This window comes from Marmota flaviventris, chromosome 6 (assembly GCF_047511675.1).
Source record: "Marmota flaviventris isolate mMarFla1 chromosome 6, mMarFla1.hap1, whole genome shotgun sequence".
Lineage (NCBI taxonomy): Eukaryota > Metazoa > Chordata > Mammalia > Rodentia > Sciuridae > Marmota > Marmota flaviventris.
In genome coordinates this window covers 104,681,256-104,694,392 of record NC_092503.1, presented here as the reverse complement: position 1 = coordinate 104,694,392, position 13,137 = coordinate 104,681,256, and the positions used below count along the sequence as shown (strand labels likewise).

The 13,137-nt window shown below is 38.5% G+C and overlaps 1 protein-coding gene across 1 annotated transcript; it reads left to right on the top strand.

Annotated features, from left to right (window-relative positions):
* The first annotated feature begins 4,550 nt into the window (after positions 1-4,550).
* On the top strand, positions 4,551-5,842 carry C6H6orf141 (chromosome 6 C6orf141 homolog). The gene has a single exon (XM_027938271.3). The coding sequence runs from the start codon at positions 4,711-4,713 to the stop codon at positions 5,326-5,328; it is 618 nt and encodes a 205-aa protein (XP_027794072.1). The 5' UTR covers positions 4,551-4,710; the 3' UTR covers positions 5,329-5,842.
* The last annotated feature ends 7,295 nt before the right edge of the window (positions 5,843-13,137 follow it).

The following is a 13,137-nucleotide window of genomic DNA, read 5'->3' as shown; positions in this document are numbered from 1 at the left end:
TATAAATTTGAGAATCATCAGTGAACAGGTTGCAGTTGAAACTATGGGAATGGGTAAAATTATAGACATCTCTTGATTTATGAGAAAAGTACACAACTGTTCTTTTCATATACTTCTATACCTACCATTGCACCATGGCTCAAAATATTGCCTTATATAGGAATAACTCAGTGGTAGAACACTTGCCAAGCATGCACAAGGCCCTCGGTTTGAACCCCATCACTGAAAAAGAGAAAAAAATCACGTCATCTAGAATATCCCATCTATCCCTCCCAGAACCAAATTCTGTTTGTAATAGATAATATAGTTTTATTGTCAGATGATTGCTTTTTCTTTAAATTGTAGTCTGCAATGTACATTCAATTCCTTTAAAAAAATTAATTTATATGACTTAATTTTTCCAGGCATCCAAACAATGACTGTCCATCAAAAGGAACAATAATAAAAAAAAAATCAGTTACTTTTACCTCCACATCCTTAATTTGTACAGTCTGGTAGGTTTTGCCCATCATCCTCACAAAGATAATGAACATGTTCAGCATCCATTAATGCTTTCTCAGGAACCTTTGTAGTCTGCCCCCTCCTGCCCATTTCCTTGTTCCATTGTATACTCAGCCAACAATTGATCTGCTTTCTGTGCCTCTGGATTAGCTAGCATTTTTCTATACTTTTATGGAAATAAACTCATACAATACAAGCTCTTTTCTTTGTTCAGAACAATCAATCTATTTTATTTCTGAGTGGTATTCTATTGCATACATATATTTATCATTATTTGTTGTTTTATATACATTTTTGTTTTTAATGAACATGGAATTATATATTTACTGGATATAGTGCCACATTTCAATATATTTATTCTTCTTATTTGTCCTTAACTTAGTTTCATAGCTTAAAGATAACCCACTTCAGTGTTCTCAAACTTTGTGGCCTATTAGAACTAATCTGGGAAGTATTTTAAAATGCCAGTGCTCCAAATCACAGACCAGACCAATTAAGCCAAAATCTTTCAGAGCAGGCCAGATACAGTTATTTCATTAAACATTCCCCTAGATGATTCAGTGCACAGTGAAGTCTGAAAAATACTGACATAGCCTAATCTTATTGGCAAATTGGAAAGTTTGACTGTTTCATGTTCATTAGCTTTGCCTTCTCAACGCTAGTTAGAGAAATTTTTGCATTTACTTAGCAAGAATAACATAGTCATACATGGTAGACATGCATATAGCAACCCATAAGTAAGCTCCATTTTGCAGTGGTCTTTATTACTAGTTTCTCAAGAACCATTTCAGATATTCAAACATTCTAGTTGGCACCCTCTCTGATGTGATCTATCAGTATGTAATAGATACTGATCTATTGGTATCAGGCGAGGCCTGAGCTTCATGTACAAACCAGAGCTGAGAATCACTTACCTATTTCCAGATAAAATGATATGTGAGTGAACACAGCCTGTCATAACATGTCAGGCCTTTTAATGTCTAAAGATGAAAAATACTATTTAAACAAATTTATTTACCAATTTACTCAATAACAGTCTTAGTGTGCCTAAGAGTTTTTGTTGAAGGAAAGAGTATTGTCTGAATTATGAATTCTGTTACCAAAGGCACCAGTGGGCAACTAATCTATCACTGTACCAAGGAGCCCTATAGAACAGTGCCATGTTAACTTGAAACCAGATATAGAAATACAAATTGTAGCCAATGTGTTGAAGTAGAAAAGTTCTTCATCACTCCTTGTTCTATAACTCTACATTTCCTAAGGTGTTTGTTTTGGTACTGGAGATTGAACCCAAGGGTGTTTTACCTCTGAGGTACATCCCCAGCCCTTTCAATTTCATTTTAAAACTTTGAGATAGGGTCTTGCTAAGTATGAGTATTTGAGATTCTCCTGCCTCAGGCTCCTGAGTTGCTAGGGTTACAGGTATGTACCACCCTGCCTGGTGCATTGCCTAAGTTTTAAAAGTGAAGCCCTATGAATGTATTTTTTCATTTGATAATATGTTTATTCACTTGATTTATCGCTGCATTTTCTAATGCCAAAGACACCTCAAGCTATTTTAGCCAAACATTCTAAGTCCATTCTATCCCGGTATACCCAGTTTATCTCCTCAGTTTACCCTCCTCATTTTCTACCTGCCTTGTCCCAACCTATTCCTATTTCAATTGGAGGCATGGCATTATTTGCTTTCTGGATTGACAAGTTTTACATCCTAGTAAACAAAATGAGCAGGAACACACATAAAGAAAAATAAGTTAGTTTATTTTTATTACTTCAGAAGGCAAGAATATATCCCTGAATAATTATGAGATATTTTACTAAGTAGAGAGGTAAAAGAGCCTCCTTTTTGGATTTGGACTTGTGCTAATGGTTCTAGAGTAGACTTCAGGAAGCAAGGCCAGTGCTAGATTCAATGTTGTCAAGAAGTGGGGTCAACTCAGTAACAGCGACATCATTATTTTTTATTTAGGGAATAAGAGGATTAAAGTAAGTGTAAATCAGAAAGATCAGGAGTAAAGGGGCAATATTCAACTTCTGTTAACTATAAGAGAGGGTATATTTACTCGTCTTTATTGTTTTGTATAGTATCCATGGACCACTAGCATTGAAATTATTGGTGGTGTTGCTAAAACCAGTATTCTAAACCCTACCCTTATCCTATGAGAACAGCATCTCTGAGAGTAGGGTAGGGCATTCATCTGCTAGTGATTTTCATGTAAATTGAAGTTGATTTATTATCTCTGACTTCTGTGTTTGATGCATATACATTTTAGAATTAAAAACTTTTAAGAAGTTAAGCAATTTGACCTGTTCCTCCTTATGTTCCTATCATCTAGAAGAGTGGCTGACATTTAGTTCATACTCAATAACTGGTGAAGTGAGTCAATAGAAAAGAATCTGAAGTCATAGTCTCAAAATAGGAAGACAATTTAGAGGTCATTAAGAAGAAAACTGGAACACATTAGAATCCTGGCTTCACTCATGAGTGTTTAACCTTGGATAAATACTTAATCCCTCTCTTCCAAAATTCTCAAGAATACCAAAAAAATTGTACTACTTTACTATTCAGTAAACTATAAATGAGTTTAAATATAGAGAATGCTTAGAGCAATTCTTGTCTAAAACACCTGAAGAATTTAGTAAATTGTGACATAGCACAAGCCAGCCCAAGGGCAGGCATCTAATCAGTCAGATCCAATTCAGTTTTTCTCACTCTTCTTCCAATAATTTTTATATAATTTGGCAGAAAGACATCAGAAGGTTCTTCCTTTCTAATATCTCACCATAGTACTAGTCTTTCATATACATGCAGAAATTTCCATTATTGTAGTCATTTTTCTAAATCAGTGAAATGGTGAATGTTTGTTAATAAAACAAATACCTGTTACCCATAATGAACAGGAAATCATAAATGGTGGCACATGTCTGTACTCCCAGCAACGTGGGAGCCTGAGGCAAGAAGATTGCAAGTTCAAGACCAGCCTCAGCAACTAAGTGAGGCCCTGTCTCAAAATAAAAAAAGGATGGGGTTGCGATACTGCTCAGTGGTTAAGCGCCCCTAGGTTCAATCTCTAGTACAACAACAACAACAACAAAAAGGCAAGCAATACAGATAAAATCATACAATTTTAAACCCTAAAGAAGTTCATTTAGCAGTTTCTGTTTTTTTTTAAATACCTTTTTTTTTTAAATTATTATTTTTATGTGGTGCTGAGGATTGAACCCAGTGCCTCATGCATGCTAGGCAAGTGCTCTTCCTCTGAGCCACAACCCTAGCCCCTTAGCAGTTTCTGTTTTACTTTTTTTTTTTTTTTTGAGAGAGAGAGAGAGAGAGAGAGAGAGAGAGAGAGAGAGAGAGAGAGAATTATAATATTTATTTTTAGTTTTTCAGTGGACACAACATCTTTGTTTGTATGTGGTGCTGAAGATCGAACCGGGCCGGGGCCGCACGCATGCCAGGCGAGCGTGCTACCACTTGAGCCACATCCCCAGCCCTCTGTTTTACTTTTGTTGTTTAGTTTGTTTTATGGCAATGCACTAGACCCCTTCCTGAGATAAGCATTGATTATAATCATAATGAAGACTGGATTGACCACTGTCCCACAGATGCTGGCATTTTAAAGGAAGAACAAACTAAAAGCTTCAACATTTCAGTCTCACCCTTTGATCTACATTGGAAACACAGTGGGGTTTTATCTGAAGTGGGCATGTTTGTTTGTTTGTTTGTTTGTTTTTGCGGGGGTGGGGGGAGACTTTAATTAACTCTGATAACTAAACAAACTTCCTGGTTCTGTTTCTTCCTGTGGAAGAGCATCCCTGGAAAGAAAGCACTTTGTTTTGAGCATTTATGGGAGGCGCCTTGGAAAGGCGTCATTTGCACTTTAGCACTGTAGAAAAAGGAAGGGGGGTGGGCAAATAGGGTATAGCTAAGAAGTCATAGAGGTTAGAAACAAAGATGTGACAAAAGGAGTAAGGCTAAGGACAGGGTAGAAAGGAAAAGTCACTGGGACCTGAAGTCAAGTCTGGCTAGAAATCCTCAAGGAGAGGAGGCGGGGTTCAGAGACAAACTGGTCTTAGCTGATCCGGTCTTCAGCTTCCCGGGCCGGGAGTCGCAGACTGGCCTGGGAGGCCACACCCAGGGCCTGCCAGTCCCGCGCTTTTCCGAGAGCAGTAGGAGTTTCCTGCACGAACTGGTGAAAGAACCAACGTATGAATGATCCTCCTGCCAGGATGGGGACCCCGGAATCCCAGGGGTTTGTGCCTTTTACGGACTGCCCCCGCAGCCAGCGGGACCCCGGGTCCTCTCGGTGCGAGGTGGGGCGCGAGACTCCCCTGGCTCCCGGCGCCCGGGATCCCGCACCAGCGGTGGCCAGCGGAAGCCTGGGCGGCTCCCAGGACTACAGGTCTGAAGGTCCAGCCCTCGGACCACCAGCCAGAGAGAATTTGGATTGTGAGTCCTGGGTGCGAGAGAAAGTGCTCTTTCTTCTGCACCCAGAAAGGTGGCTGGGGACTCAAGCGAACCCTGCAGGCGGAGACGTGGTCGGTGAGGAGGAACTTCCCCAGGCGAGCGGAGAGAACCACGACCAGGAACCCGACTGCTCTTCTCTCTTTCAAGGACAAAAGAGAATTTCTGGCAGGCGAATTATCGCTCCTTCTGGAGTTCAGCCGCGAGACCCTGCAGCGCCACCCAAATCTGTGCTTGTGCGGGTCGTGGATTATCAGGCGACGCAAGAAGTGCTGCGGACTGCATGGACGAAGGGTCGCATGACCACGAGGACCGAGGAGCACTGCATGACCGCGGTCACTTTTCGCACCAACAGAGAGTGAGACATCGGGACCCCTGCCGAACCCCAGGCCCTCCTGAACCCCAGAGGCACCCGGCGTCCACGCAGGGCATAGAGGATGTTTTCACCGCCAGCGAGGACCTGATTCCAGAGCAGATTACACTGCGCAGAGGAACCTGAGGAATGTTCCGGCATCCTGGATGAGCGATAATCCTTGAAAGAAAATGCTGTTCCGGGGTCCCAACTTGCAATTAACCGATGGGAAGAAACTTGTAAGAGGCTGGCGGGAGCTGCGCTGCATGGAGGCAGTGGGCGCCCAAAGTAGCTTGAAGATCTGTAAACCGCAGGACCTCTGTGGCTGAAGTACCGTGAGGTTGTAGGGACCTAAGTCATTGAGTTCGATAGAAGGTATTTTCAAATTGGCAGAATGCGGGAGCTTCGAAATAAGAAAATCGTTTTAATTCGCGTTTTGCAATAGCTCTTTTTTTGTGCCACCTTCGCCTCCCCTTTAAGGCCTAAAAGCTGAAGTGAAGTTTGAGATCTGCTCCCCAGGAAGTTCATAGGTGGGTGGGTGGGTGGAGGGGCGGGGGGGGGGGCGGGGAGACTTGTTTTAAAAGTTGAAAAAGAACATTAAATTTTTAAAAGTAAACATAAAATGAAGCATCAAATATAGCAAAATTTTTCTTGTTACCCTCTTCTGATGTACAAGTCTTCATCCCCCACCCCTCCATATTTCAGTGTTAAGAAGAAAAAGAGAGGAGCTAGGAAAAGAAGGGGGGAATCGAAAATTGAGCTTTGAAGGTAAATGCCATTTAAATAGGGCTTTCCCCCAAACAATATATAATTTAGTCCAGTTAAATACCTTTAATTTGGATTTTTAAAAATTATTTTAATGTTAAAAATACAGCATATAAATCATCCAATCTAAAAATAGATAGAAATACTATATATAATGTGCCATAAGATGATTGTATAACTTATTCTTGTCCATAGCTCATTATTAATAAGATTTGTAGTCAAGAATAGATCCATAATAGTTCTTTCCTGGTGCTATTGAAACAAATTGTTTTCCTTATTTTATGTATTCTCTTTTGTTATTAAAATCCATCTTTGCTAACTCTTTAGAATGTGGCCTTGTTTGGAACTCTGCTTGACCTTGTTGCTATTGAAGGAGTTGTTGGTTGCAAGGGACAATTAACAAAAGTGTGGGTCTCTGGCTTTTGAAGGGTAAATGGTTGAGCATCGCAGGAACCTCAGACTCCAGGCCTTCCCATTTGCCCTCAATTTTCATTTAGAGTTTGAAATGCCCTCAAAAGATCATCTGATGCACCTCTTGCCTCCATGCAGGCAAGATAAATAAGGTCACTGTTTTACAGATGAGCCAACTTTGGCTTAGAAGTCACACTGTTGCCTGTGTAGGTCAATCAGCAAGTAATTGCATGTGCTTACCAAACAGACAAAGAATGTGATCATCTCCCTCCCAAAAGGTTGGGATGACCTTTAGAGAGACTTATTTCTAGAGGTCAAAAGATGACTGTGGACATTATGAGTTTTCTAACTTATGGTTATGAAAAGAACTAGAATCACCTGATGTCTTTGAAGCCTAATCACCTCTACCCTTTTCAGGCCTTTGAAACCCGGGTTAAGAAAGGATAGTAGAGGATAGGAAAGGCAGCAGAATACAACAGACACTAGTATGGCAATATGTAAATCAATGGATGTGTAACTGATGTGATTCTGCAATCTGTATATGGGGTAAAAATGGGAGCTCATAACCCACTTGAATCAAATTGTGAAATATGATATATCAAGTACTATGTAATGTTTTGAACAGCCAACAATAAAAAATTAAAAAATAAAAAAAAAAAAAAAGAAAGGAATTCAGCACCTGGGCTTATGTTCAAAACTGTCTGGTAGGCAGAAAAGGGAATATTGGCCTCTTAAAATGAATTTTTTTTCCTCTAGCATCGATACCTGCCTCCTATGTAAGACTAACTTTGGCAGGTAAATATTATACCTGAATTTGTTGAGTTATCCCATGTGCCAGGTGATCGAGCATTGGATTTAAACCAAAAATAAAAACAAAAACTTTTAAAATTACCCAAAACATTAGCTTCATTTGGTTGACTTCTCTCAGGAGGTAAACTCTGGAGTTCAAGAGTTGGGTTGGGCTTAGAACTGGCTTCCTGTTACTAACTGTGTAACCTTGGGCAAGATGGCTAATCTTCATGTGCCTCTCTGGCTTGTTTGTTAAATGGGGATAATAAGTAGTGTCATAAACTTTTTTCTAGGATTAAGTTAAATGAAAATACTTAATACTGCCTAGCATACAACAGATGCTTAAAAGCTAGTGATTATTGCTAGTGTGGTTGTTATTTAGCTCACTTTTCACTCTAACCAGGCTTTAGTTTTTTATTTAATAACAAAGAGCAGAACGCATAAAACACAAAAAAATCTAGTGAAAGCCAAACCTGTGGTTTTTACTAAGATTTTCTTCTTATTCCTGAATTTATTTCTATGTTCTCCCCAAACTTAACAGATCAATAAGTACATTCCTTAAATTCCTTAGAAGCATGTCTGCAGCTTGTATAAGGACTCATGCAAAGGCTTAAAGGACTAGGGTGCAGATTGCTTGGCAAAGTCTTTGAAAAGGTTGAAAAACAGTTCTTGGCAGATAGGAGCTTTGAATATTTTCTTCAGGGCCTGTTGGGTTACCTTGTTTTCTCTCTGGAATTTAAAATCTGATGTCCTGTCATCTATAAAAGGCAGAATAGACACAAATGGTTCTTAAAAAAAATTCTGTCAAAAATGTATTTTTTAAAGTTTAATTAATATTTTAATCCAAGTATTTTTTAATTAATTGTATCTCCATTAAGTGAAACAATATTTTTAAAACAATTATCCAACCTCCCTGTTGACTGCCTGCAAACTGTTCATAGAATTCCTTTAAGACAGATGTCTCATTGCCAACAAAATAGTAGTAAGTTGAAGTTCTGTTGAATTTGTTTTACAGATATCCTGATCCTGGCAGAAGGCTATTGTCATGTGTGCAGGGAACCTGAGGAAACTTTTCCCATTCACAAGTGTCCTGAGAGTGCATCCAAAGTGAAACTTATCCTCAATGCTAAGAAATCTCTCAGAATGGCTGGGTCTTAGCTCTTTGATCTTACCTCCACCTCAAAGAAAAATCTCCTCACTTAAAATTGTATTAGGTGGATGAATTGCATCAAAAACTTCCAGAAGCCACTTGGCCATTTGAGGGACTATAAGACAAATGTCACAGTCACATGATCACCATGGATCAGGCAAATGTCCACCTCTCTCAAAACCCTTATCTACAATCTTTGTCACTTTGGATAGTCATTACTGGACTGCAGCTTTTATTCTTGTTGGAGGACATCACCAGTGCTTGGTGCTTAAACTTGATGTTTAAGCTTAAGTTTTTTAAACTTAAAAAACAAGAAGGAAGAAAGAGCTTTCTATTAAAAGTTTACTCATGCCAAAAATTTGATGAGTACTATTTAATGAGGAAAAAGAAAAACAGAATAAAAAAGGCCTGGCACAATGGCACACGCCTGTAAACCCATTGGTTTAGGAGTCTGGGGCAGGATGATTGAGAGTTCAAAGCCAACCTCAGCAACTTAGAGATCCTAAGCAACTCAGTAAGATCCTGTCTCTAAATAAAATATAAAAACAAAAAGGGCTGGGGATGTGGCTAAGTGGTTAAGCACCCCTGGGTTCAATCAATCCCTGTTGCCAATCAGTAAATAAATAAGGAAAGAAAGAAAGAAAACAAAACAAAAACTGGGAGCAGTGGAGAAGGTCTGTAATCCCACCACCTGGAGGCTGTAGCAGAATGACCGTAAATTCGAGGCCAGACTCCCCCATTTAGCAAGGCCCTATCTAAAAATAAATAAAAAGAACTGGGGATGTAGCTCTGTGGTAGAGTACCTCTGGATTTAATTTTAGGACTGAAAAAAAAAAAAAAAAAACAAAAAGGAAAAGAAAATCAAAATTTTCCCATGATTCTAAAACTTTTGTAATATTTGGTATGTTTTCATTATGGTTTTATTTCAATCTATTTTTATTTGTATAGATATGTATGCTATTCTAGCATAAACTAAATAGTTTTACTTTTCTGGGTATGGTCTTCACATGAACTAACATACACAAGGTATGGTTTGTGAACCAACAACAATATGCAAAATCTCAGGCCCACTCCAGATCCACTGAGTCAGATTTAGTATTTTGAAAAGATCTCTGATGATTCAAGTTAAAATTTGACAAGATTTGACATATCCTTCATCCTTAGTTCTGAGTCTTAACTTTGTTACTTATCAAAACTAAGAAAACTTTATTATTTCTCTATTTCCTACTAATAATTAGCAGTGCCATGACAATAATAGTTTGTAGAATTATGGAAACATTTAAAGTTCATAGTAAAAGTGAAATATAGTATATAGGGACTTTTTAAATTGGCAAAAGGCTTTCTAAAAAGCATGTTATGTCTTTTTAAAGAGCCTTCTTATTCTAAAGTGTTCCTAATGAACCGTTGATTGATTACTGGGTTTTAAACTATTTCAGAAACGAAGTTCCTTCATTATCTAAGAATGTAAAATAATATGTTCTCCAAAACCCCCTAGGGGAGGAAGGGCAGGAAGTCTTAAAGACAGCTCAATTGCAACAGGTCTGCAGGCTGAGTCAGGACCTGTGAGCTACTCTTGATGCATTGTGAGGGGGTGGGGTAAAGGTGGAGACTGAATTTGAATCAACTAACAGGTAAGAAAACAAAGGGCTGTGACTCTTGAACACCCTGACATCTCCAAAACCACAGACAGGACTTCGCTCTTTAATTAGGGAGGGCAAATCTTTGTTAATTTACTTTTCTAGATGAAGATAAGCAAACACAGTCCAGGTTACTTTGAGAGAGTTATGATCGGTTATTAGGTATTATGCAGTCAACAATTGCCAACAAAACATGAGACTTGATTGTATTCAAAGCAAGAGTTGAATTTAAAATCAAACTCCGATTTATAAATTTAAAATAGAGTAACAATTATTTGAGGAGAGTACAGACTTCATAAAAACAGAACAGAAGCTGTGTGTCCTGAACTTGGTGTGGTATGGCTGGCTTGCCACCTATGCCTGTAGTCAGCAAGGAAGCAAACGCGGGGGTCAGAGGACCCTAACCTTTCTTTTCTTAGAGCTTTAGAAAACTTGCTAATGTTTTTTTTTAAATATATAGATATATATTATTTTAGCTTTAGGTGGACACAGTATCTTTATTTTATTTTTATGTGGTGCTGAGGATCGAACCCAGTGCCTCACGCATGCCAGGCGAGCCTGCTACTACTTGAAGCATATCTCCAGCCCAAACTGGCCAATGTTAATGTTCTCTGCTGGCCCCAGCTGCCTGCCAGTTTTACAACTCAGGACTGTCTTTCTCTGGGGCTTAGGAGCCATCCTTTGAAATGTAATCATTAAGGAAGTTAGGGCCCCAAATCCCCAGTGTTTGTGGAAGAGAAAGAGTCCAACATTTATCTGTGAAGTGTCAATTAGCAAATACAGATGGCCTAACCACATTAGCCAACCTCCTACTTTCTCATTAATTTAACCCACTGCTTAAAAACTCTCCCATCATTTATTTCAAAGGAATTGAGTTCGGTTTCTCTTCCCTAACGGCATAGTCTTGAGTAAAGTCTCCCTTTGCTTACCTCTGTCCTGTGAAATTTTTTCTTCTACAATAGTGAAAAAAAGAAGCATTTTGAGTGTGGACTGATGGAATCCTATTGGCATGAGGAAGCTGGAGGCCAAATATCTAGAAGGGCAGATGGTAATGATATTGGGTTCAATCTCAGCTCCTTTTATGATTGATTTAGAGTTTTTTCTCAGGCAAGTCTTGAGTTGGAAGGGTGCAAAACCACAGGAATGCTGACAGTCATTGACCAGGTTTTGCTCTTTTGGACTGATTCCCGCAAACGCTGTCATTGGCTTCTTAGGCTAGTTGCCAAAAAAGTTGTAGGTTGGCATTTTGCAGTAAATAGTGTCAACCTCATAGGGTTTGTTTTCTAGGATTCAGTTAAATGAAAAATACTTTGAACAGTGCCTGGCATATAATAAATACTCAAAATTAACCATTATTATTATTTATAATATTAATGTTGTTATTGTTTACTTCATTTTCCTCTAAACCAAACTTTAGTCTTTAATGACAAAGAGCAGAAGATTTATAACACAAGAATATCAAACTTAAGCCAGAATTTTTATTAAGTCTCTTTTCTTTATTTTTTCAAATGTTAACATATCTGCTCTGGCCATTGTCCATTTATAGATTCAGCCTTTCTCTAACTTTGTGTGTATGTATGTGTGTGTTTGTGCATGTCTGAATGTACATTCACATGCACTAGATTTGGAACCCAGGGCCTTGCAAACGCATAGCACACTGTCTACTAAACAGCTACACTTTCATTTGCATTAGTTTTAGAACAATCTTGAAGTTATCATTAGAAACCAGAAGACTCAGTTACAGAATTCTGGGAGATTTAGTCACAGAATTCTTCTTTGACATGACCACGTTACACATAATTGCTTAGAAACATTCAGATCATCGCATTGCAAGTCATTTCTTTATGGAAGTGAAGTATGCCTTGATATCCTGTCTGTTAGCACCCAAAATACTGTCCAAAGGATTAGTGCCACCTTAGTGGACCTGATGTAAGGCCTGCATAGAGTCTACCTAGGCATGGAACATTATCCAGTGGCCACTGAAGTTATAGGGCAGTAAACCTAATCTTAAAACAGCATATCTTCCCTCTGGCTCAAAACTCTGAATGTTAAAGCTGCTTTGTATGCCCATTGGACAATCCTCAGGTATATGTTCTGCTTTATGACTTTGAACTTGTTTTGAGATTACTAGGCACCTATAAAAGTAGGTATGATTTAAAACCCTGAATTCAACTTACTTGGGAAAGGAGTAAGCAATATAGGGGGTATCAGAGAACTTCCCAGGGAGGGCTTCTGAATGCTGTCAACTTCTTTAAGGATTCTCCTACAACCTGTATCCTTGTCTCAGAAGCCCAGAGCATATCCATGGACTTCCCAGCCAGCCTCAGTGTTGACTCAGATCCTGGACCTTATAAGGATTCAGGATATAGTCTTACCATCCCAACAGACTGAAAAAATATACAAATTTATAATGAGATAATCTTGTAATAAAATCGGTCATAATTCTCCTCTTTGGGTGTTATGTTGGAGAGGAAGAAAGGGTATTCTGACTTATATTCAGTTGGATGCCAAGATTTAGGCAATTGAAGGGGATGGAGATTCCCAAATAATAAACAGTAAGTACTGCATTGTCTTTAGACATTTTCAAACAATGATAAAGCCAGACTAAATATCTGCTTTTTATTATTACTATGTGTTTTATGATAACATACTTTTCTCCTGGTCAAAAAAAAAAAAAAACTATTGTTGATCTAAATTCTAAAAAACCTGCAATTTTTGTTTGAATTTTAATCACAAGGGTATAAGCTTCAAATCAGTATATTTTAATTTTCCTTTACTTTTTTTTTCTGTGTGAATGCTTGAAGAAGTCTTATTGTTGTCCCCCAGTACCTCTGTCTTACTGTCCATCTCTCTGCAACATAATTATACACACACAGACTCAGCTATCTGCGTTTAAGAGTAAATTCCTAAGAGTTTACAATCTTTCAAGCGGGCTTTGAATTCACTTTATGTCTCCAACCTTTCTCTATTTCTGCATTTCAAGAGTAGATTCAAAATAAACAACAACACAGCTATTGTATGACAGTCTATGTAACTATGGAATGCAAAATTTACAATACAGAAACAA